Source organism: Scyliorhinus canicula, chromosome 16, assembly GCF_902713615.1.
Source record: "Scyliorhinus canicula chromosome 16, sScyCan1.1, whole genome shotgun sequence".
Classification (NCBI taxonomy): Eukaryota; Metazoa; Chordata; class Chondrichthyes; order Carcharhiniformes; family Scyliorhinidae; genus Scyliorhinus; species Scyliorhinus canicula.
The window spans coordinates 119,044,796-119,070,964 of NC_052161.1; the positions used below are offsets into that span (position 1 = coordinate 119,044,796).

The 26,169-nt window shown below is 49.3% G+C and overlaps 1 protein-coding gene across 5 annotated transcripts in view; it reads left to right on the forward strand.

The window, feature by feature from the left end:
• Positions 1–10,582: 10,582 nt before the first annotated feature.
• The window catches only part of c1qtnf12 (C1q and TNF related 12), a 94,651-nt gene continuing 79,064 nt past the window's right edge, over positions 10,583–26,169 (forward strand). For all 5 annotated transcript variants that reach the window (XM_038821919.1, XM_038821920.1, XM_038821921.1 and 2 more), the window contains exon 1: positions 10,583–10,858. In XM_038821919.1, coding sequence (XP_038677847.1) covers positions 10,718–10,858 — 141 coding nt within the window. In that variant the 5' untranslated portion in view covers positions 10,583–10,717. The remainder of the gene's footprint in view (positions 10,859–26,169) is intronic.

Here is a 26,169-nt window from a genome sequence, read left to right on the forward strand (position 1 = left end):
TAAGGGGACTGAGAGGAATAATATCTGAACAATTTTATCTGAGTAGTCCAGGTCTGCACCTCCAAGTTGGGCCCCAAAAAGGTCATTATGCAGGCCCATCCCAATGAAAGTATTGGCTGCTAATCTGTCCTTGACCAGGGACATAGGATTTGGAAATCCTTACTCTGGATTCAACAATTTTTGGCATTGTATTTAGGGTGCGCAGAAGCTTTTCCCTATGGAATCAGGCTGGTAACCAACTCGTCCTGTCCCAGCCTAATTACTGGCCTTCCCAGCGCCAACAAGTTAGAAATCTGGGATTGGCTGCACCCCTAATACTGCGAGAGATTTGTAATGGTAGAACTTCTCATAGTTCTATATTTTTCAGAAATCGTACTTGCACCAAAACTGAAATGAAAGTTCATAAAAGGGGTAAGTCACTTCGACAAGTTGGTCCCAATTTAATAAGAAACCTGCAGGAAACCAAATAAGGAAAATATTAGCGAATACTTATGGAGACTGTCACCAATGGGTGTAACTCAACATTGATTTATAAAAAGTGGGTCGTGCTTGACTCATTTAATCAAATATTTTGAGGAAATCACCAGATCTACAGGCAAAGGGAAGGCAGTGGATGTGGCATATCTGGTTTTGCAAAGTATGTTGGATATAGGGGCACAGGCGACATTGCAAAAATGATTAAAGCCAATGGAATTAATGGTAACATGGCAGGAGAAGCGTAACCTTTTCAGACTGGAAAGGAGAAGTCTTAAAGAGAAATGAATATGGTTGAGTTACATTTCAAGATTGAAACAAGAGGATACCGATGCAAGTTCAAACCAGTAAATGGTAATTTTGGAATAATGTTGGGAAATCCTTCACACAAAGGATCAACATGCAGCACGGGGCAGCACGGTAGCATGGTGATTAGCATAAATGCTTCACAGCTCCAGGGTCCCAGGTTCGATTCCCGGCTGGGTCACTGTCTGTGCGGAGTCTGCACGTCCTCCCCGTGTGTGCGTGGGTTTCCTCCGGGTGCTCCGGTTTCCTCCCACAGTCCAAAGATGCGCGGGTTAGGAGGATTGGCCATGCTAAATTGCCCGTAGTGTCCTAAAAAGTAGGGTTAAGGGGGGGGGGGGTTGTTGGGTTGCGGGTGCGGGGTGGGTTTGAGTGGGGTGGTCATTGCTCAGCACAGCGTCGATGGCCGGGGGGCCTGTTCTGTGCTGTACTCTTCTATGTTCTATGTGGAATAATGTTTCAGGTAAGAGTGCAGTACTCCAGATCAAGTGTAGTACCCCAGATAGAGAGCACTAGTATAGATAGAGTGTAGCGTCCCAGGCCGGGTGTAGCGCTCCAGGTTTGGTATCCCAGACAGTAGAGGAAACAGAGTCTGGAAGTATTTAAGAAACAATTTGATGCTGCAATGGGTGATTTTAGGATCTTTCTGCATGGACGAGTTTGTTAAATCAAGTGGTTTCCACATCTGTATGGTATTAGGATTGTGTGAGCAGAGGGAGGTTAAGGTTATGTTCTGAATCGGAGGTGTTGTCTGGTGTCAAAGACAGGCAGGCAAAGGCAAACTGTGACTGGGATAGCTGGGGTGTTTTTACTGGGGATGGTGACCGAGCCGTGGTTTGTTGGAATGGGTCAGTGAGGCTTGGGTAGAGATATTGCTGCTACTCCCATTGCTGGAGACTCCCTGCTTCCCATGTAGTTCAAATCTTAACCTGCTGCAGCGGTCACTGTTGGCCAGGGCAGCAACCAAGCCAAAGGGAATCTTCTCAGCACTGCACGGGTGACCATCTCCTGGAGCACTTGAACCCAGGGACAGCAATGCACTGACATCCAGAGCACTGGAACCCAGGGACAGCAATGCACTGACATCCAGAGCACTGGAACCTAGGGACAGCAATGCACTGACATCCAGAGCACTGGAACCCAGGGACAGCAATGCACTGACATCCAGAGCACTGGGACCCAGGGGCAGTAGTAAACAAGTGTTGCATTCATAGAAAACATAGACCACAGGAGCAGATGTAGCTCCTTTGGCCCTAGGAGCCTGTTCCGATATTCAGTATAATTATGGTTGATCATTTACCATACTCCTTGACACCTTTTAGAGTCAAGAAATTAGACCCATTTCCTTCTTAAATATATTAAGTGACTTGGCCTCCAAAGGTAGAGAATTCCAGAGGCTCATCACCCTTTTGTGCAAAGAATTTTCTCCTCCTGTCTATTCAAACGGCCCTGTATCCTGAGACTGTGACCCCCTTCTGGCTGTGACCTCCAGCTAGAGGAAGTAATGTCCCTGCATCCAGTCTGTCCAGTCCCGTCAGAATTGTACACGCTTCAATTAGATCCCCTCTCATTCTTCTAAACTCCAGTCAATACAGGCCCAGTCGACCCAATCTCTCCTCATACAACAATCCTGCCGTTCCAGTTAATGCATTAAACAGTGACTGAATTCACAGAGGACCAGATCTCAGGCGATAGGCTTACATGGATGGACTGCTTTCTTTTTAACATCAACAGATTAGTCCAGTGGGTAGAACGGGATTGTTGCATTGGGAGTCATGCAGAGAATCAGGCAGCACAGAAGGCCATTTGACTTCTCATGAACCCTGGATGTCAAGGGAAAAATAGGATTAGGTAAGGAAGAAAAGGGAGGCTTATGGCAGATGCAGGGGGCTGAAAACAGTGGATACCTTAGAGGAGTATAGAAAATGCAGGAACCTGCTGAGAAAATAAATTCGGAGAGTGCAGAGGGGCATGAAAAAACACTGGTGGGAAAGTAAAGGAGAATTCCAAGGTGTTTTAGAAGTATATAGGGAAAGAGTAGGGCCAATAAGGGACCAAAATGGCAATTTATGTGTGGAGCCAAAAGATACAAGTGAGGTATGAAATGAGTATCTGTATTCACTGGAGAAGGATAATGTAGGTATGGAAAGCAGGGAGGTGGCAGTGATATAATTGAACAGATTATCATTCAGAAGGAGGCGGTGTTAGTGGTTTTAGCATACTTAAAAAGTGAATAAATCTCCAGGCCCAGATGAGATGTATCCTAGGCTTCTGTGTGAGGAGATTGCAGGGGCTCTGATGTTAATTTTCAAATGAGGACAGCTAACGTGGCCATTTTTCAAGAAGGGAAGTACGCAAGAAACAGGTAATACAGGCCAGTGAGTCTAACATCAGTGGTCGGAAAATTATTGGAAACCTTCTGAGGGACAAAATTAATCTCCACTTGGAGAGGCAAGGATTAATCAAGGATAGTCAGTTTGGCTTTGTCAAGGGGAGATCGTGTCTCACAAATTTGATTGAATTTTTTGAGGAGGTGACTAGGTGTGTAGATAAGGGCAGTGCAGTTGATGTAGTCTACATGTACTTCGGTAAGGCTTTTGACAAGGTCCTGCATGGGAGACTGATTAAGAAAGTAAGAGCCCATGGGACCCAGGGCAATTTTGCAACTTGTCTAAAATTGGCATGGTGGCAGGAAGCAAAGAGTGGTGGTCAAAAGTTGTTTTTGTGACAGGAAGGCTGTGTCCAGTGGTGCACCGCATGGATTGGTACTGGGTCCCTTGCTGGCTGTAGTGTATATTCATGATATAGGTGGGTATGTGGGTGGTATGATCAGTAAGTTTGCAGATGACACAAAATTTGGTGGTGTGTAAATAGGGAGGAGGAATGCCATTGATTACAGGGCAATATAGGCTGGCTAGTCAGGTGGGCAGAACAGTGGCAAGCGGATTTTAACCCTGAAAAGTGTGAGGTGATGTATTTTGTAAGGATTAGCAAGGCGAGGGAATGAAGTCACCATAGTTCCCAGATGACCATAGGCTGCTCTCACCTGTGAGGGGGGGGGGAGGGCTGACTGGTGGTGATTAACCTGAGGGTCTTCATACCTCAGGTGAGGGGCAAGGTTGAGAAGGCAGGGCCTTTATGAATAACCTCAGCTGGTACAGGAATTGAACCTGTGCTGCTGGCCTCGCTCTGTGTCACAAACCAGCTGTTCAGCCAACTGAGCTAAACTAGGAAATACACAATGAATGGGAGGACACTAGGAAGTTCAGAGGACCAGAGGGACCTTGGGGTGTATATCCATAGGTCCCTGAAGTCAGCAAGACAGTTAAATAAGGTGGTTAAAAAAAGCGTATGGGATACTTGCTTTTATTCACCAAGGCACAGAAGTTAAGAGCAGAGAATACATGATGGAGCTGTATAAAACATGCGTTAGGCCACAGCTAGAGTACTGTGTACAGTTAAGGTCGGCACACTATAGGAAGGATGTGATTGCAGTAGAAAAGGTCTACAGGAGATTCACCAGGATATTGCCTGGCCTGGAGAGTTTCAGCTATGGAGAGAAGCTGTTTAGGCTGAGGTTGCTCTCCTTAGAGCAGAGAAGACTGAGGTACCTGATGTGTACAAAATTATGAGTGACATCGATAGGGTAGATAGGAAGAAGCTTTTCCCCTTAGTTGCTCAGGTCAGTAACCTGGGCGCACCAATTTAAGGTAAGGTGCAGGAGATTTAGAGGGAATTTGAGGAAAACCATTTTCACCCAGAGGGTGGTGGGAATCTGGAACTCACTGCCTAAAAGGCTGGTAGAGGTGGGAACCCTCCCAACATTTAAGATGCATTTAGATGAGCTCTTGAAATACCATGGAATATGGACCAAATGCTGGAAAATGGGATTAGGATAGGTGCTTGATGGCCGGCGCAGGCACGAGAGGCCGAAGAGCTCTCTCTCTCTCTTTGCTGTCAAACTCTGTGACTCAATGTCTTTATGCAGGATCTTTGAACAGGATTTTTTTTTTGTCCCTTTTCAGACAGTATCCAATTCCTTAAATCTGCTTTCACCACCCTTTCAGGCAGTGCCTTCAGGAATAGGGCAACTCAGTAAAATAAACTCCTCTGGTTCTGCCAACAATTATTTCATATTTTGTCCTCATGATGTCGAACGTCCTGCCACTGGGAACAGCGTCTCCCTGCTTTCAAAACTCAATTAACATAAACCCAATACAGATTTTTAAAACACATTTCCCTTTAATTAATGACTTGAGAATGTAACCGTTTAACTGGCTACACACTTAGTTGTAGGTGGCCTGTACACTTGGATTTACATTTCAGCCTGTAGATGGTAGTGTTTGATAAAAAAAAGTTCTCTCTGGCCGCCGCGTGGCTGACTGCTATTTATTTTCTGTTTAAGAGGGACGTCTGTACTCTTCCAAGCAGAGAGCGATGTTCCTTTGCAATAACAAAGCTAAAGAATTAAATCGATTTTTAAAAATACGGAACGAGCCCTTTTGGGTCCATTTCCCAACCTTGTAACAATAATTGTGGCGACTATTTTGAACCAATCGACCACCAACGAGCCGGACCCGAGGCGAGCAGAGGACGGTCCTGATCACAATAACCTTGCTCAGCTTTGTAGAATGGTCTTCATCATAAATACGACTCAGTCCCGCGGGAATCTCCATTCACATTAAACACAAATCGTTTCCTGGAAAACGGAGCGCTGGATTCTGGTGTGTGCGATTTAAAAACAAAAAATGGCTTTGAAAATAATTCTTTCCGAGTTGGGGGGAAAATAATATATTTCCAAAATTGTAGCCCCTTGCAACACTGCCGCTGAGTCTCCAGCGCAGTGGCGGGAGGGACATCTCTCTGATGTCAGATGCAGCGGATCCCAATCCTTCCATTTGGATGTTTTGCTCATTAATCTGCTCCTTGAATCTGGTAAAATAAATTCCGCGCAAAGCTTCTCTCAGATTAACATGCCCACAATTGCAGATTGGGCCAAGTATAGACAGATTTTTAATCAGTAAGAGGATCAAGGGTTATGGGGATAAGGCGGGAAAGTGGAAGTTGAGGATTATATCAGGGCAGTGATGGTAGAATCATAGAATCCCAACAATGCAGAATAATAATAATAATCTTTATTGTCACAAGTAGGCTTACATTAACACTGCAATGAAGGTACTGTGAAAAGCCCCTTGTTGCTACATTTTGGCGCCCGTTCGGGTACACAGAGAGAATTCAGAATGTCCAATTCACCTAACAGCACGTCTTTCAGGATTTGTGGGAGGAAGCCAGAGCACCCAGAGGAAACCCACGCACGGGGAGAACATGCAGACTCTGCACAGACAGTGGCCCAAGCCAGGAATCGAACCTGGGACCCTGGAGCTGTGAAGCAACAGTACTGTGCTGCCCATTGGAGGCCTTTCGCCCCTCCAGTCTGCACCGGCCCTTGGAAAGAGCACCCTACTTAAGCTGGCACCTCACCCTACCCACGTAACCCAGTAACCCCACCTAACCTATTTGGATACGAAGGGACAATTTAGCTTGGCCAATCCACCTAACCTCCACATCCTTGGACTGGGAGGAAACCGGGGCACCCGGAGGAAACCCACACAGACACGGGGAGAACGTGTAAATTCCACACAGTCACCCGAGGCCGGTATTGAACCCGGGTCCCTGGAGCTGTGAGGCAGCAGTGCTAACCACTATGCCACCATGCCACCCATTGTCTAATTGAATGGTGGAGCATACTTGATGGACCGAGTGGCCTACTTCTGTTCCTACGTCCTATGGTCTTATTATTTTGGTGGGGTTTTTTAGAATTTGACAGTATAAAGCCAGGCTGCATTTCTATAGCGCCTTTGATATGGAAGAACCTCCCAGTTGAGCTATTGCCTGGTTTCATGAGGGCGACTGGCAGCTCTCAGGTAACGTTCGATCATCCCTCACTAAAACTAGGAAAACACCAGGTTACCCCACCACTAAAGGTATCTAATCAACCAAATAAACAGACCCAGAATCACAAGCTATTCTTCTCCCAATTACACCTCAAATAGACTCCGGACGCATGGCTGCAGGTTTGGTTAAGAGTATCATTCTGTTAAACGTTTTAAGTTTTGGGCAGCATAAATCCAGTGCACATAGTGACCACAAAAGCAAAGCAAAATACTGCAGATGTTTGAAATCTGAAATCAAAATCGGAAAATGCCCAATTACTAAGACGGTCAGGTAGCATCTGAAGAGAAAGAGAGGGAATAATTAAAGTTTCAGTCCGTTGCTCTGAATTGGAAAAAGTTGGGGATGGACCAGGTTGTAAGCAAGTACAGAGGCAGAAACAAAGAATAAGATGGAAGCTCTGAGATAGTGGGAGAGATTAAATGATTAAAGGGTTGATGGTGCAAGACAAAAGGATATGGGGGATGTTGGGGTAGTGGTATTCTCACTGGACTCGGAAGCCAGTTGCCCAGGCTAATGCTCTGCTTGGGGTAAAACCCCAGCATGGCAGCTGGTGGAATTTAAATTAAATAATAATAACAAAGAACAAAGAAAAGTACAACACAGGAACAGGCCCTTCGGCCCTCCAAGCCTGCGCCGACCATGCAGCCCGTCTAAATTAAAATCTTCTACACTTCCGGGGTCCGTATGCCTCTATTCCCATACTATTCATGTATTTGTCAAGATGCTCCTTAAACGTCACTATCGGCCCTGCTTCCACCACCTCCTCCGGCAGTGAGTTCCAGGCACCCACTACCCTCTGTGCAAAAAAACTTACCTCGTACATCTCCTCGAAACCTGCCCCTCGCACCTTAAAGCTATGCCCCCTAGTAATTGACCCCTCTACCCTGGGAAAAAGTCTCTGACTATCTACTCTCTCTATGTCCCTCATAATTTTGTACACCTTTATCAGGTCGCCTCTCAACCTCCTTCGTTCCATAAAGCTAATCTCAGTAATGAAGATGACCATGAAACATTTATTCCATCAGGTTTACTAATGCCCCTTTCGGGAAGGAAATCTGCCATCCTTACCCGGTCTGGCCTACATGTGACTCCAGATCAACACTTAGCTGTCTGTACCATATATTTTATTGTATCATATACTTAACTGTATGTACCATATACTTTGTTGCATGTACAATAAACACTTAGCTGTATGTACACTATATAATTCTGAATTTCATACTGCATGCATACTGTACACATGGTTTCATTTCCCCACACACTCGATTTCCTAGAACTGAAACTCTGGGATGTGTTTCCTTAAATCTTGGAGATGGTGGAATTACCTCTCAGGAAGTCAAGTTTCAGATAGGCACTCACATAGTTCCAGCACACTTTAAGTCTTTGTTGAAAGATAGCGTCCAATGGTCATCAATTAATTCTCATCAATTGGGCATTTAAAAAAAACATTTTTTTGATGTTATTTAAAGTATTTTGGTTTTTTTTTAAAACAGGTTACGCAGTTTAATATATGGTTGCACTCTACCAACAAAAGTAAATAAATACCGGATTAAATGTACACTCTGTCTCACTAAATGAATTTATTTATAGACCCATAATCAATACTTGCAGAAATGATCAGGAACAATTTGCCCTTTTTTAAAAAAATCAATAAAATTTTACATAAATGAAACGCAGAATTGTCATTTTTCAAAACATGTATTAAGACGTCCAAAAATCATAGAATAAAATCCCTACAGTGCAGAAGGAAGTCATTCGGCCCATTGAGTCGACACCGACCGTCTGGAAGCAAACTCCACTCAGGCCAGCCCGCTCGCTCACCCTATCCCAATAACCCCTTAATCTAACTACACATCTGTGGACACTAAGGGGCACATTATCATGGCCAATCCACCTAACCTGCACATCTTTGGACTGTGGGAGGAAACCAGAGCACCCGGAGGAAACCCACGCACACACGGGGAGAAAGTGCAAACTCCACAAACAGTTCCCCAAGGCTGGAATTGAACCCAGGTGCCTGCTGCTGTGAGGCAGCAGTGCTAACCACTGTGCCACCGTACCACCCACATGTACAGGTTAGGCGGATTGGCCATTTTAAAATTTCCCCTTCAGAGTCCAAAGATGTGAAGGTTAGGGTTACATGGATAGGGCGGGGGAGTGGGCCTGGGGTACAATGCTCTTCTAGAGGGTGGGTGCGGATTCGATGGTTCGAATGGCCTCCTTCTGCCCTGCAGGGATTCTATGGAAGGTCGGAAAAGATTAAAACTCTTATGTTACATATGTTTCACGCAACCGAAATCATACCTAATCTGAAAAAAGATGTAATTGGAGATTCTCTAGTTGGTGCTGCAATGGGAGGAATCCGCTCCTAGAATGGGTATCACGGTTAGCGAAAAGGGAGAGCTTTGGAAAACGTGCGCGGAGACGATTTAAGGCATTGTGTGCTTGTCTTTTGAAAAGAAACATTTGAGAAAGGTTTAAGATTTACACAGTGTACTGGAGTGGGGCGGGTGAGTGAGTTGCCAATTGTTCAATGGGGGGGTGGAACAATGGACCCCCCCCCCCCCCCCACACAGGGTGGAGAAAAGAAAAGCTGAGGGACTGTCAGTAGTCAGAGCTTTGGAGGCAAAGTTCCCCCCCCCCCCCCCCCCCCCACCACCACCGAAAGGGTCAGAGTGTCGCCGTCTATGGATTAAACAGACTCCTTCTCCCCCACCGTCCACCCTTCAAAAAGGAAGAGAGATGGAGACGTATTGGGGTCGGATGGAAGGAGAGAGGGAGGGAAGTGAGAGGGGGAGGGAGGGAAGGAGAGGGCAGAAGGGAATGAAGGAGAGGTTGGAGGGAGAGGGAAGTGAGGGGGAGGGATGAGGGGGAGGGAGGAGGGGGCAGAAGGGAATGAGGGAGAGGGGGAGGAAGGAAAGAGAGACGGGGAGGAGGGGAGAGGGTGAGGAGGGAGGAAGGAGAGAGGGGGAGGAGGGTAGGAGAGAGGGGAAGGGAGAGAGGGAGGAGGGAGAGAGGAGAGAGGGAGGAGGGAGGGAAGGAGAGCGAGAGGGAGGGAAGGAAGGAGAGAGGGGGAGGAGGGAGGGAAGGAGAGAGGAGAGGAGGGAGGGAAGGAGAGAGGATGAGGGAGGGAAACAGAAAAAAAATCCAACCCGCCTCTCAGTGTTAAAGTGCTTGTCGGAGCTACCGCCGTTTCCCCGTCTCCGGATGCGATTTAAATCGAGGAGGATTTACTCTTGAGAGGCAGATTCTTATTTTTAAAACGTCGTCCCTCTCTCTCCCGACTTTCCCCGTCGCTTTTTGTTTTTGTTTGTTGTTGTCCTGTGAGGGGCGGTGAGGCAGGACTGGAAAGGGGTTAAGGCGGCGTGTGGGAGGCGGGGGGATCGGGAATGACAGGATTCCCAGTCACTGGACCCGGGCTCTGTGCGGGAGACTTTCATCTGATGGGCTGGAAGCACCGTGGAGGAGAAATGCCCCCAACGGGTTAACTGGATACCGACAGTCAGCAGAAAGGAGGACATCCCCACCCCCCCGGCCATCCCCATTAACCAGCCAGACTGACTTGGCGGGAGATTGAGTGACCAGCCACACAGCCAGGCTGCAGCTAGCTCAGTGTGTGTGAACACCGGACATCTCTGCAGCCACACTCAGCTTCCCGATCAATCCAGCAACCTCTTCACTCTCTGAAAACTTCCCAATTTTTGTCTTCCTTCCCCAGATTCAAATGCAACGGGACGCTCGTATTTATTTTTAAAAGAATCATCTAGTTGGTTTTAAAAGGTCGACACGCCTGGAGCTACTGTTTTGTGAGGAGGAGGAGGAGGAGGAAGGAGTGGGGGGGGGGGGGGGGCGGACCACCTGATGTTGCTCCTTCTTCACCCACGTGTAAGGACTGCTCGCAGCTGAAGGCTTCGCTCTTCGCCCACCCCACCTCTTTTCAGTGTTGTCCCCCCCATCCCTCCCCTAAAGCCGATCCGGGTTGACGATGGACGCCTGGAGAGTGGCCATCGTGACCATCCTCCTGTGGCACCAGCTAGCCCTGCACAGGCAGGCTCTGGCCAAGAAATCTCTCAGGACTAACCAGCATACCGAGCCATACAACACCACCCTGACCAACAGCGATGAGGTGAGTTCAAGGTGCCCTGGGGTGGAGAGTTAAGACATTAGGGTGGGGAGGGGGGTTGTTATTCAGTTTGCCTTTTGCGTTTGCCTGTCCCTTTTCCGAGCTTCAGTCCTGATTCCAGGGGGATGTGAGTACTCTCATATGTTAGGTTTCTCTCGATCGACTCCTCTCACATCCAGGTCAACAAACAATTAAAACCTCTCTGCAAATATCGAGTATTAAGATCGGCTCAGTTACCAGCACGTCGTCCCTCTGTCAGCAAAGTGCTGAAGCGGGGGGTTGGGGGGGGGGGGGGGGGGGGTTGGTGGCGCTGAGATATACTTGACTTGAGGAAGGGGAAGGCACCAGGGTGGTGCCTGAGGGGGTCTGGGTCCAGCATTATTTCACTATTTCAATTGGGCGAACTGCTCTCAGAGAAAACGGGGAACTGATGCAGTTAGCCTGACATCAGTCACCGGGAGAAGTGCTGGGGAATATTATTAAGAGAGTCTAAACAATTCACTGAGAAAAGCACAGTGTGATGATGACAATGAGTCAACATGTTTTGGCGAAGGGAAATCTGATCTGAGCAGTTTATTAAGACTTTTTTTTAGGATGTAACCAGTGAGATAAAGTAGATGTATATACCTGGATTACGGAAAGATATTCAGCAAGGTGCCGCACAACGGGTTAATGCAACAGAATGACTCATGGTGTTGTGGTTGATATATTAGCATGGATAGAGGATTGGTTAGTGGACAAGAATCGGAGATAAATTATGCTTTTTCAAGTTGATAGGCTGTGACGAGTGGAGTGCCAAAAGGATCAGAGTCGTTCCAGTTTATAACCTGTATTAATGACTTAAATGAAGAGACAGAGAGTAATGTATGTAAGTCTGCTCATGGCACCAAGCTAGGTGAATGTGCAACTAAGGAGGACACTCTGAGGTTGCAAAGAGATGTAGACAGGTTAGGTGAATGGGACACACATGGGGTATAATGTAGGGAGCTGGTTGTAAGAACAGAAAGAGCAAAATATTTTTTAAAAGCACAACGTTTGCAAATGTTGATGTTTCAAAAGACTTGGGTGTACTTGTATAAGGAATATACAAAGTTAGTTTGCAGGTGCAAAAGCAATTAGGAAGGCAAATGGAATGTTGGCCTTCATTACAAGGGGCTGGAGCACAGGAATAAGGAAGTCTTGCCCACACAGTTGTACAGGGCTTTGGTGAGACCTCGTCAGGAGTACTGTGTGAATTTTGGTCTCTATATTTAAGGAAGGATATACTTGCTTTTTAGGCGTAGGAGCAAAGGTTCACTAGACTGGTACCTGGGATGAGAGGGTTGTCTACTGAGGAGAGGCTGAGTAAATTAACTCTATGTAATGTTCTATGTACGTTATCTGGAATTTAGAAGAATGAGAGGTGATCGCATTGAAACACTCATAGATTGTGAAAGGCCCAGCAGGGTATTTACTGAGAAGCTGTTTCCCCTAGTTGGGGAATCTGGAACAAGGGATAAGGAGCTGGTCATTTTAGGATAAGGAGCTGGTCATTTATGCCTAAGATGAGCAGAAATCTCTTCACTCAAAGGGCTGTGAATCATTGGAATTCTCTATCCCAGAGGGTTGTGGATGCTCCATTGTTGAATACATTTAAGGCTGGGATGGGCAGATGTTTGGTGTCTCATGGAATTGAGGCATTTGGGGAGGGGGGGGAGAACAGGTGATAAAGTGGGGTTGAAGCCCAACATCAGCCACGATTGTCTTGCATGGCAGAGCAGGCTCAATGGGCCATGTAGTCTATTCCTGCTCCTATTTTGTATGTTCTTTATAAGGACTGGATGCATAAGGAATAGTAATTGACTGCGGTGGACTGAATATCAGGTGCTGTGCACGACGGGCCGTCGATCCGATACTGCCCATTTTGCATCACCTTCCACGTCAAATTTCACACTGCGTTGTTTTTGCACCATCCCCGCAATGTGGATGTTTTCCCACAAGAGATGACAGATGGTAAACTGATTTACAGCATTCCAAAAGATCCTGGGTAATAACTTTATAATCAGGTATGGAGAGAAAGTAAGGGCATTGAGAAAGTGCAATATCAACATCTGAGAGCGATCTGAATTTGTTAAAATAAAGGCAGAATATTACAGAGGCTGACAATCACAAATAAAAGCAGAAAGGGCTCAGCAGGTCTGGCAGCATCTGTGAAGAGAGAATCAGAGTTTAAAGTTTTGAGCCTAATGTGAATCTTCTTCAGAGGACTTCAATTGTGAAGAAGAGTCATACCGACTGGAAACGTTACCTCTTTCTCCCTCCACAGATGCTGCCAGACGTGCTGAGATTTTGTTTCCAGTCCTTTCTGCTTTTATTTCAGAATTGAATGAAGGCAGAAATGGCCTTCTGTCCAAGCGTCTTTATGTTACGTTACATGAGATAATCTAGGCCTGTCTTGATATGCAGGTCTCAAGAAGTTTGACATCTTCAAAATTACATTATTGTTAAAGGATTCTAGATGGTGTTGATGTCTCTGCAGTACTTTTTCACATTTCAAGATTTCATTTTAGAAAACCTTCTGTACGGAGATGGTGGAATGGTGGTAATGTCACTGGACTAGCAATCCAGAAGCCCAGACTAATGCTTGGGGACATAGGTTCAAATCCCTCACAAATGTTAAGGAATCTGGGATATAAAGTTAGCCTCATGAGATATATCATCGATTGTTGTAAATACCAATCTGGTTCACTAATGCCCTTTTTTGTTTGAAAATATTTTAATTGAAATTTTAACATTTGTATCAAAGATTTGCAACAACACAATATCAAAATTCAAAATCAAAAATGACAGGAAACAACAGTAAAATGAACCCCAATATAACCCCAAATATAATCTCAAACAAGAATGACAAACAATCAATCCCCCAACCCCCCACCCCACACACACACACAAACTAACAGCTAACAGTGACTGGCTATTTAAAGTGCAAAATAAATGGCTGGCATCTACGATACAACCCATTGATCGACCCCCTCACCACAAACAGAACCTTCTCGAGGGTCATGTATTCCATTAAATCACCCTGCCATGCTGCAGCACTGGGTGGCGCTGCCTACCTCCAGTTCAACAATATTCATCGCCGGGTCAGCAGCGATGTGAATACCAATGCATCCACCCCCACCCCCGTCCTCAACTCCGGCTGGTCCGACATCCCAAATACAGCAAGTAACAGACAGGATTTCAAGGCCACCTTCAGGATTGCTGCTATGGTGCTCAAAAAAGCCACTAATGTCCTTTAGGGAGGGAAATCTGCCATCTTTACTGGCCTAAATGACTGTCATGGGGACATTGCACCCAAGGGGTGGAACTTAATGCCCCTCCCCCACGGTAAGTTTGGCAATGGGGGCAGTTAGCTGTCCAGCCAGGAAGTTCTGTGAGCATCCATCCTGCCCTGCTACCACATGGGGGGGGGGGGGGGGGGGGGGGGGAGGGTGAATTCCACCAAATGTATCAAGTCCGTATGACTCTTCAGAGCTAACAAAAAAAAAGGGGTGACTGCCCACTAAGAGTCCCACGCGGTGTCAGGTCAGGAAGGATGCTAATCGGGGTAGGGATGGGAAGGTAGCAGGGTCTCCAACCACCCGCACTATTAAATGCCCCCACTGCCAAATGCATCATGGGGCAGGGGCGATGAATCCTATCCATGACACCCAAAGCAGAAACTCAACCTCAAAGATGACATGGCTCTGGCAGGGGGAAGAGTTTGCCAAAGCTATTGGAGAAACGCCAATTTTGATTGGCATTGAATCGCAGGTGAGATTTGAGAGGCCTCAATAACAGTGTGAGGACAAAATCTTCCATTAATCTCATTTAAAAAAAACAGAACAACATGACCTTTCCCTTGGCCTGCCTGTGTTTCACTTGTCCATTGTGGAGCAAGATAAACGGAACAGAGCACACAAATGCAATGCTCTCAGAAGAGGGTGACCTCCCAGAGAAGGGGACTACAGCGTAGAACCCTTCAGCAGTTACTGGATCATGTTAGTTTCTTGGGGCATTAGCATTTCCACAGAGATCCAGGACAACAGATCCAGAAGTAGCAATTTTCGGTCATGCATTCCCATCATCCACAGAATTTTACTTTTTTATTCCGTTAAGCAAATTCATTTCCGAAATCAGCTAAAATTATCCCCCCTCCCATCCTCCATGCCAAACTCAGGAAATAAAATGGTGCACAATCCAATTCTTGCCCTGGGAATCTAGAGAATGTGACTCCACTAGGGTGTGGAGCCAACCTATTCATGGAAACGAAGCGGGAAGAGGAATTCCTCTTCAATGCCCTGTTTGTGTGATTCAGGGTCATCCAGCCGCAGTGGGGGTTTGTGTTTGGGTAACCCCCCCTTCAGAACAGACTGTCCGTTGGGCCATCGTAGAAAGCTGAAGATAGAATCAAAAGTAATCTGGCCATTTTTGAATTTATCAGTCAATTTCTGGGTTGGTGTGGGGGGGAGGTTCAGTGTCGGAGGGAGAGAAGGATCAGTATTGGGGGAGGGGGGTGGCATTGGCTTCCAGATTAATTCTCCAATAACTGTCTTGGGTAAGTGGTGGAGCCCTACTCTTCTCTCTGGCTTCACGCCCTTGTTATGCATGAGATCTCATAGAATTTACAGTGCAGAAGGAGGCCATTTGGCCCATCGAGTCTGCACCCGCTCTTAGAAAGAGAATCCTACCCAAGCCCACACTCCCACCCCATCCCTGTAACCCAGCAACCCCACCCAACCTTTTTTTGGGCACTAAGGGCAATTTAGCATGGCCAATCCACTTAACCTGCACATCTTTGGACTATGGGAGGAAACCGGAACACCCGGAGGAAACCCACACAGACACGGCGAGAACGTGCAGACTCCGCACAGACAGTGACCCAAGCCGGGTATCGAACCCGGGACCCTGGAGCTGTGAAGCAACTGTGCTAACCACTGTGCTACCATGCTGCCCTTTTCAATGTCCTGTTCTGTCTATACGGAAGCTATTTACCAAAATCATATGGAGCTTTGCCTATAGCTGGTGGAGCACAGTTTGGGTATGGTGAGCCTCTCCGGTGTCAGGGCAAGCTGGCTCCGTGAAATAAAGTGAATTAACCCAATACTGGTACATGAGAAAATCTGGCTTTATAACATACAGCTCATTTGACCCCTCCCCATCTCCATAGTTACACTGGTCTCTTGGAATTAAATTAATTGCTTCGCTGGGGAGGGCTCCAGTGAGATGACAAAGTACTGTTAGCTGGCACTGAGAATGTTAATAGTCCAGTCTTCACATGTCCTTCAGTAACAGTGTGTTGTTCCAAACCGTATCATTAAATAAGGAGTTCATATGAAATATGAATCAAATGTTCACGAGGCTCTTTTGTCTAAATGACCTTGGCAGTCTAGTAAACGAAGAAGGTTCTGGAAATAGACCCTATTTTTATCTACTTTTTTGACAAAGGGAAGCAGACGTTTTGTGGATGTGTTGCCAAACAGAAATGCAATTAGATAAAGCTTGTAACTTTAGAACCATCCAGCGCAACATTCACGCACGCTAACCATTTTTGACATGTAACCATAATTATTTATTTTCTGTTTTATAAATTTAGACTACCCAATTCATTTTTTCCTATTATGGGGCAATTTAGCGTGGCCAATCCACCTACCCTGCACAGCTTTGAGTTGTGGGGGCGAAACCCATGCAAACACGGGGAGAATGTGAAAACTCCACATGGACAGTGACCCAGATTCGGGATCGAACCTGGGACCTCAGCGCCGTGAGGCAGCAGGACTAACCCACTGCGCCACCGTGCTGCCCATGTAATCACAATTAAACCATACTTAAGTACAACATTGCCTGTTGCTATTTCAGTAAACGCTTGCTGGATTTGTATTAACTCTCACAGTGTTCTTCAAACTTTTTTTCCGGGGAGCCATTTTAACCAACTGGCCAACCTCAGGACCCAACCTAGCTGACCTGCGCGACCCACACCGGCCGACCTTCACGACCCACACTGGCCGACCTGCGTGACCCACCATTTTCTCTTACCTTATTTGCAGCTGACAAAAATGGAGGAAATGGTTTTGGGTCCCTTTGGTCCTCGTACACGCTCCTCCAATGGAACCTGTTGGATGAAGGTGAAGCCTTCCGGTGTCGGAAAGTATGGAGTTTACAGCTATGCATTTTTTTCCTGTAAAATTTTATCAAATAAACCCCCCGCCCCCAAACTTGTAAAAAAAATAAAAATAAAATGAATAAAATAAATGAAAAAAGAATAAATGAATAAAAGAAATGAATAAAACCCCACCAAACTTGTAAAAGAAAAAGCTGCGACCATTTAAAAAAAAACGGCCGTGCTGCGCATACGTGCCCAATCATCGGCGCGCATGTGCATAGATTTGCGCACGCGCACAGATGATCTGGCGCCCATGCGCAATGCGGCCGCATTTTTTTTACATTTTCGCTTGCAGCTGGCGTTATTTTTTTTAAAAATAATTTTTATTGAAATTTTTGCAAAATATAAACATCTCAACTATATTAACAAAACAACCGCGGTAACGCCCCAAGAGCAATACCCACCCATCTTCAAACGCAACTACAGACAAAAGAAAAAACAAAAGAACACCCAAGCAACAAAAGGGAAAGAAATAACACCCGCCAAATCCCACAAACCCATGTACACAGTTCTCCCTCCCCCCGAACCAGACCCCCCCCGGTTGCTGCTGCTGCCGGCCTATTTCCCTACCATTCCGCCAGGAAATCCAGGAAAGGCTGCCACCGCCTGAAAAACCCTTGTACTGATCCCCTCAGGGCAAATTTCACCTTCTCCAATTTAATGAACCCCGTCATATCATTGATCCAGGCCTCCACACTTGGGGGCCTCCCATCCTTCCATTGGAGCAAGATCCTCCACCGGGCTACTAGGGACGCAAAGGCCAGAACACCGGCCTCTTTCGCCTCCTGCACTCCCGGCTCCACCGCAACCCCAAAAATTGCGAGTCCCCAGCTTGGCTTGACCCTGGATCCCACCACCCTCGACACCGTCCTTGCTACCCCCTTCCAAAACTCCCCCAGCGCTGGACACGCCCAAAACATATGGGCGTGGTTCGCTGGGCCCCCCCGAGCACCTAGCACACCTGTCTTCGCCCCAGAAAAACCTACTCATCCTCGTCCCAGTCATGTGGGCCCTATGCAGCACCTTGAACTGTATGAGGCTAAGCCTCGCACATGAAGAGGAGGAATTCACTCTCTCCAGGGCATCCGCCCACGTCCCCTCCTCAATCTCCTCACCCAGCTCCTCTTCCCATTTACCCTTCAGTTCCTCCACCGAGGCCTTGTCTACCTCCTGCATCACCCGGTATATGTCCAAAATCCTCCCTCCTCCAACCCACACCCCCGAGAGCAACCGATCCCGCACCCCTCGTGGAGGCAGCAAGGGGAACCCCTCCGCCTGGCAAACACCCTAACCTGCATGTACCTAAACATGTTCCCAGGGGGGAGCCCAGGCTTCCCCTCTAACTCCCCCAAGCTCGCGAACCTCCCCTCCACAAACAGGTCCCTCAACCTCCTAACCCCCACCCTATGCCAGCCCAGAAATCCGCCATCAAAGCTCCCTGGGACAAACCGATGGTTCCCCCGTAACGGGGCCTCCATCGAGCCCCCCACTTCTCCCTGTGCCGTCTCCATTGCCCCCAAATTTTGAGGGTAGCCGCCACCACCGGGCTCGTGGTATACCTCGTTGGAGGGAGCGGCAACGGCGCCGTTACCAGCGCCTCCAGGCTCGTGCCCACACATGACGCCACCTCCATCCTCTTCCATGCTGCCCCTTCCTCGTCCATTCCCCACTTACGCACCATTGCTGCGTTGGCAGCCCAATAGTACCCACAGAGGTTGCACAACGCCAGCCCCCCCCTACCCCTGCCCCGTTCCAGGAACACTCTTCTCACCCTCGGAGTCCCATGCGCCCACACAAATCCCGTAATACTCCTGTTGACCCTCCTAAAAAAGGCCTTCGGGATAAGGATGGGGAGGCACTGGAACAGGAACAAAAACCTCGGGAGCACCGTCATCTTAACGGACTGCACCCTCCCCGCCAGTGACAGCGGTAACATATCCCACCTCTTAAAGTCCTCCTCCATCTGCTTGCACCAACCTTGTGAAGTTGAGCTTGTGCAGGGCCCCCCAGCCACCTGGACACCTAGGTACCTGAAGCTCTTCCCTGCCTGCTTCATGGGAGCCTACCAATCCCCTCCTCCTGATCCCCCGGATGCACCACAAACAACTCACTCTTGCCCAGGTTCAACTTATACCCAGAGAAACCCCCGAATTCACTAAGAATCCTTATCACCTCCGGCATCCCCCCCACCGGGTCCGCCACATACAGCAACAGGTCGTCCGCATAAAGCGACACTCGATGCTCCTCCCCACCCCGCACCAGACCCCTCCAGTTCCCTGACTCCCTCAACGCCATGGCCAGGGGCTCAATCGCCAACGCGAAGAGCAAGGGGGACAGGGGGCACCCCTGTCTCGTCCCCCAGTACAGCCGAAAGTACTCCGACCTCCTCCTAGTTGTGGCTACACTCGCCATCGGGGCCTCGTAGAGCAGCCTCACCCAACGGATAAACCCCTCCCCAAACCCAAACCTCTCCAACACCTCCCACAGATACTCCCACTCAACCCTATCTAAGGCCCTCTCCGCATCCAATGCCACCACTATCTCCGCCTCCCCTTCCACAGCCGGCATCATAATGACGTTGAGGAGCCTTCGCACGTTCGTATTCAACTGCCTTCCCTTCACAAACCCCGTCTGGTCCTCATGAATGACAGCTGGCGTTATTAACAGCCGGCTGTTGCGCGCAGATTTGCGCGATCGGGAGCGCCGCGACGGACAGCACCGCGGCCCTCCCGACATCCGCCCACGACCCACCTGCGGGTCGCGCCCGCGAGTTTGACAATGCCTGAACTATAGCCATAATTAAAATACATCAACACCGGAAAAGACATGAACCTGGCATTTATATCCAGGATCCAACTGGTCCTCCAAGAATGAACACACTGTTGCCCCATCTGTTTTTGGTTTTGGGGTCTATGATATCTGAGTGTTAGTCATTGAGTTTTTCTGAAACCCCTCCCCGTTTAGTGGACCTTCTCCACCTTCTCTGTTTGATGAATGATCCTGCTGTGCTGGCTCAATAACTTGCTTGTGTAGATCTGTGGCTGGACTGGCGCCAAGTGGTTGACCATCTTTTGGTATGGCATGTTCAACCATTTGTGGTGTGACCCAGGTCAACCATTGGGTGGAAGAAGCACTTTGGCAGGCACCTCTCGAGGAGAGTCTCCCATATGTTTTTAGCTGTTTACAGATGTGACGCAATAAGGTTATTCAACTTGTTCCTTGCCTTTTGTTGTCGTTGCCTGGTTTAGTACGTGTGTGTGTGGATGCTTCCTTTTCCATCTAATCGAGGCCGGACATTACACCAATGAAGCACACTGTGAGCTGAATATGATTTAAATGGAGGGGCGGCATGGTGGCGCAATGGTTAGCACTGCTGCCTCACGGCGCCAAGGACCCGGGTTCGATCCCAGCCCTGGGTCACTGTCCATGTGGAGCTTGCACATTCTCCCCGTGTTTGCGTGGGTTTCACCCCCAGAACCCAAAGATGTGCAGGGTAGGTGGATTTGCCACATTAAATTGCCCCTTAATTGGGATAAAAAAGAATATTATTTAAATGGAGAAAGACTGCAGAAAGCTGTAGCACAGAGGGATTTGGGGGCCCTTGTATACAAGTCACAAAAAGCTAGCATGCAAGTTCAGCCGGTCATAGGAGAGGCAAATGGAATGTTGGCCTTATATAAAAATAGGGAAGTTTTGCTAAAACTATACAAGAGACTAGTTAGATCAAACCTGGAATACTGTGAACTGCTTTGGGCCCATTATCTATGGAAGGATATACTGACATTGGAGGCAGTCCAGAGAAGGTTCACTCGCCTGAGCCTGGGTAAGGAGGGATTTTCATACGAGGAGAGGTTGAGTATGTTGGGCCTGTACTCATTGGAGTTGAGAAGAATGAGAGGTTATCTTATTGAAACATACTCTCAGGGGGTTTGACAGGGTCGATGCTGAAAGGTTGTTTCCCCTTGTGGGAGAGTTAGGACCAGAGGGCATAATTTCAGAGTAAGAGGTCACCCATTGAAGACAGAGATATGGGGAATTTCTTCATTGAGGGTAGTGAATCTGTGGAATTCTTTACCGCAGAGGGCTGCAGTGACGAGGTGGTAATGTATGGTGAAGGCTGAGATAGACAGATTTTTAATCAGTAAGGGAATCAAGGGTTATGGGGATAAGGCGGGAAAGTGAAGATGAGGATTATCACATCAGACCAGTCATGACCTCATTGAATGGCAGAGCAGACTCAACGGGCCGAATGGCCTGTGGTGAATGTATAATGCTTAATTCACACTATGTATCATTGTGTCCCTATGGGCTCCGTCTGTGAGCCGTTGCGCGGCTCTGCCCACAGGGGGAGATGAGGAGCTTGTACAGGGCTCCACCCGTGGCTCCGCCCATGGCCCCTCCCACTACCGGAAGTATAAAGTGCTGCGGTCTTGTGAGTCTGCCCTCAATTCTTCTGGTCGCAGGCAGGCTCAGTTGTAAGTCTATTAAAGCCACAGTTTACTTCCTCTCGTGTCTCGAGTGAATTGATGGTCACATCAATTTAATAGTCTTAATAAACCACCATGGAATCAGCCCTCAAACCTGATCAACGAGAACTCGACCCGCAGGCCGCAGAAGCGAAGGAAATCTTTCTACACTGGCTTCGGTGCTTCAAGGCCTACCTGAGGCGTCGCTCTCCACCTACCTGGCTGCGTCGACTACCTCCGCTACTACTGAAGAGCAGAAACTCAGTCTCCTGCACGCACGGGTGAGCCATCGCATCTCTACGCAATTCGATAGTACCGGCTCGTACACCGAAGCCCTCGCTATAGTCGACCGCCTATACGTGCGGCCTGTAAATGAAGTTTACGCACGGCATATTTTCACTACCCGCTGCCAGCGCCCCGCAGAGTCGCTAGAGGACTACCTGCGCGATCTAAAAGCTCTTGCACGGGAATGTAACTTTCAGGCTGTAACTGCCTCCCAGCATATGGAACTCGCTGTCCGTGATGTGTATGTTCAGGGCCCGGTCTAACTACGTGCGCCAGCGTCTCCTCGAAAAAGGGGCCCAGAACTTGGAGGACACGGTAACGCTAGCAACCTCGCTGGAGGTCGCGTTTCAAAGTTTGAATTCGTTCCCCGCTGACCACGCGACCCCATCGTGGACCCCCGACCCGAGACTGCCCCAGGTCTGCGCCGCGCGGCCACCCGCCCACTATGGAGCGCCATCGTGCCATTTCTGCAGTCAGCCCCAACACCAACGGCAGCACTGTCCGGCCCGCTACGCGACCTGCAGCAGCTGCGGTCGAAAAGGACATTTTGCTAAGGTATGCTTGTCTAAATCTAAACCCTCAAACTCTACCGCTATCCAGAGCAATCGCCCCTCTAACTCGTAGGCCCGCAGACCCCGCAATGTTGCAGCGTGTCTGCCGACTCCGCCTCCGCCCGACATGTGCGACTCATGGGGGCCTCCATCTTGGCAATCCTCCCCCACGCGGCCGGCCATGCGCGAGTCATGGGGCCGCCATCTTGGGCGCCATCTTCCTCACCGTCCGCCACGTGCGATCGACGGGGCGGCCATCTTGGACGCCATCTTCTTCATCGGCCGCCACGTGCGATCAATGGGGACCGCCATCTTGGCCATCACCCGATGTTCATCTCGACGACTACGACATCCGCGGACAGTCATCACGTGGCCACTCCAGCACTGCTGATCAAACCACCGACTACCCGCAACTCAACGCAGTCACTTTGGACCAGTCGCGGCCAAAGCACCTCAGAAGCTCAATGATGTCCGTTCAGGTCAACGGATACAAGACACCGTGCCTTTTCGACTCCGGGAGCACCGAGGGCTTCGTTCATCCAGACCTGGCAAGACGCTGTTCGCTCCATATCTTCCCAGCACGGCAAACTATCTCCCTCACCTCGGGTTCGCACTCAGTTCAAATACAAGGGCGCACCGTTGCGACATTAACAATACAGGGCGCCAGCTACTCTAACTTCCAGCTGTACGTACTCCCAGACCTCTGCGCCCCCCTCCTACTCGGGCTCGATTTTCAATGCAATCTTAGAAGCCTCACACGCAGCTTCGGCGGACCCCTACCCCCTCTCCCTATATGCAGCTTAGCGACTCTAAAAATCGACCCCCTCCACTCTTCTCTAATCTCACTGCTAACTGCAAACCCGTAGCCACTCGCAGCAGGCGGTATAGCCTGCAGGACAGGGTATTTATCAGAGCCGAAGTCCAGCGGCTCCTACGTGAGGGAGTTATAGAGGCCAGTAATAGCCCCTGGAGAGCTCATGTGGTGGTCGTCAAGACTGGGGAAAAGTTCCGGATGGTGGTTGATTACAGCCAGACCATTAACCGGTTCACACATCTCGATGCGTACCCCCTCCCCCGAATTGCAGACATGGTCAACATGATCGCCCAGTACCGCATCTTCTCCACGGTGGACCTGAAGTCTGCATACCACCAGCTCCCAATCCGCCCGGAGGACCGCCACTACACGGCGTTTGAGGCAGATGGCCGCCTCTTCCATTTCCTCTGGGTTCCCTTTGGCGTCACGAATGGGGTCTCGGTGGACCAACGAGCAATGGACCGAATGGTGGACCAGTGCGGGCTGCGGGCCACGTTTCCGTATCTGGATAACGTCACCATCTGCGGCCATGACCAGCAGGACCACGACACCGATTTCTCCAAACCGCCCAGAAACTCAATCTCACATACAATAAGGAGAAATGCGTTTTCCGCACAACCTGACTAGCCATCCTCGGCTATGTCGTGGAAAATGGGGTCCTGGGGCCTGACCCGGACTGTATGCGCCCCCTCTTGCAACTCCCTCTCCCTCACTGTTCCAGGACCCTCAAGAGGTGCCTTGGAATTTTCTCCTATTACGCCCAGTGGGTCCCCCAGTATGCGGACAAAGCCCGCCCACTATTTAAGACCACACTCTTCCCACTGTCAGCCGAGGCCCGCCAGGCCTTCAACTGCATCAAGGAGGACATCGCCAAAGCCGCCATGCTGGCGGTGGATGAATCCGTCCCCTTTCAGGTGGAGAGCGACGCCTCAGAGGTCGCTCTCGCCGCCACTCTGAATCAGGCAGGGAGACCAGTCGCCTTCTTCTCCCGAACCCTCTCCGCTTCAGAACTTCAGCACTCCTCAGTCGAAAAAGAAGCTCAAGCCGTTGTGGAAGCCGTATGGCACTGGAGGCACTACCTCGCAGGCAGGAGGTTCACCCTCATCACCGACCAGAGATCGGTTGCCTTCATATTCGACATCTCGCAACGGGACAAAATCTTGAGGTGGAGGATCGAACTCTCCACCTATAATTATGACATCATATATCGGCCGGGGAAGCTCAACGAGCCCCCAGATGCCCTGTCCCGCGGCACATGCGCCAGCGCGCAAGACGACCGATTACAGGCTATCCACAATGACCTCTGCCACCCGGGGGTCACCCGGCTCACCCAGTACATCAAAGCCCGAAATCTGCCTTTCTCCACCGAGGGGGTAAAAGCCATCACCAGGGATTGCCCGATCTGCGCGGAGTGCAAACCGCACTTCTATAAACCAGACAAGGCCCACCTGGTAAAGGTTTCCCAGCCCTTTGAATGCCTGAGCATTGATTTCAAAGGGCCCCTTCCCTAGACCAATCGAAATGTGTACTTCCTTAACGTCATAGACGAATTCCCCCGTTTTCCGTTTGCTATCCCATGCCCCGATATGACCTCCCATACAGTCATCAGAGCCCTGCACAGTGTCTTCACCCTGTTCGGCCTCCCCAGCTACGTTCACAGCGACAGGGGTTCGTCCTTCATGAGCAACGAGCTGCGTCAGTACCTGCTTGGCAAGGGCATCGCCTCGAGCAGGACTACCAGCTACAACCCCAGGGGGAACGGGCAGGTGGAGAGGGAGAACGCGACGGTCTGGAAGACCGTCCTACTGACCCTACGGTCCAGGAATCTCCCGACCTCCCACTGGCAGGAGGTCCTCCCCGATGCGCTCCATGCAATTAGGTCCCTCCTGTGTACGGCCACTAATCAGACCCCTCACGAGCGATTATTTGTTTTCCCTAGGAGTGCTACCACGGGGGCTTCGCTCCCATCTTGGTTGAGGACACCGGGTCCGGTTCTCCTCCGGAAGCACGGCCGGACACATAAAACGGACCCACTAGTAGAGAGGGTACTACCGCTATACTCAAACCCACACTATGCCTTTATAGAACACCCCGACGGCCGTCAGGACACCGTTTCCCTCCGGGACCTGGCGCCTGCAGGATCCACCACCACTGACGTGGTACCCCTCACACTACACCCCACCCGAACCCCCACGCCGACAGGTTTCCTGCGCCCCCCCTTCGCCCATCGCACTGGTCAGGAACGAAGCTCTGAACGAACAACCCCCGGAGTCCACCCTCAGATCCACACTGCCCGTCAGCACACAGCCATCCGAAGCGGCTGCAACCCCAGTGCTCCGCCGATCCCAGCGGACGACTCGGCCACCGGCCCGGCTCAATCTGTAGACCCGTCACCCCCGCCGGACTTGGTTTTTTTACAGGGGATGAATGTGGTGAATGTATAATGCTTAATTCACACTATGTATCATTGTGTCCCTGTGGGCTCCGTCTGTGAGCCGTTGCACGGCTCTGCCCACAGGGGAGATGAGGAGCTTGTACAGGGCTCCACCCTTGGCTCCGCCAAATGGCCCCTCCCACTAGCGGAAGTATAAAGTGCTACGGTCTTGTGAGTCTGCCCTCAGTTCTTCTGGTCGCAGGCAGGCTCAGTTATAAGTCTATTAAAGCCACAGTTTACTTCCTCTCGTGTCTCGAGTGAATTGATGGTCACATCATGGCCTACTTCTGCTCCTGCGGCTTGTGGCCTTGCGGATCTTGGTGTGAGTATATATTTTGGAAAGCTGTACAATTGGCCTAGGTGTTTGCAGTGTTTCTTCAAGATGCCCATTGTGAATTCAGTGATAATCCTGATGGCTGTGCGGACCTCATTGTACATCCACTCCATTGATACTGTTGGCTGCTACATAGAAATGTAATGAGCCAAGGCTCAACAGTGGTCTCCTCGGTGTCAACCTTGTACTTTTCTTTCTGACTTAACCGTGGCTCCATGAGCTGTCTGGTAATCGATCTGTCAAGATTGG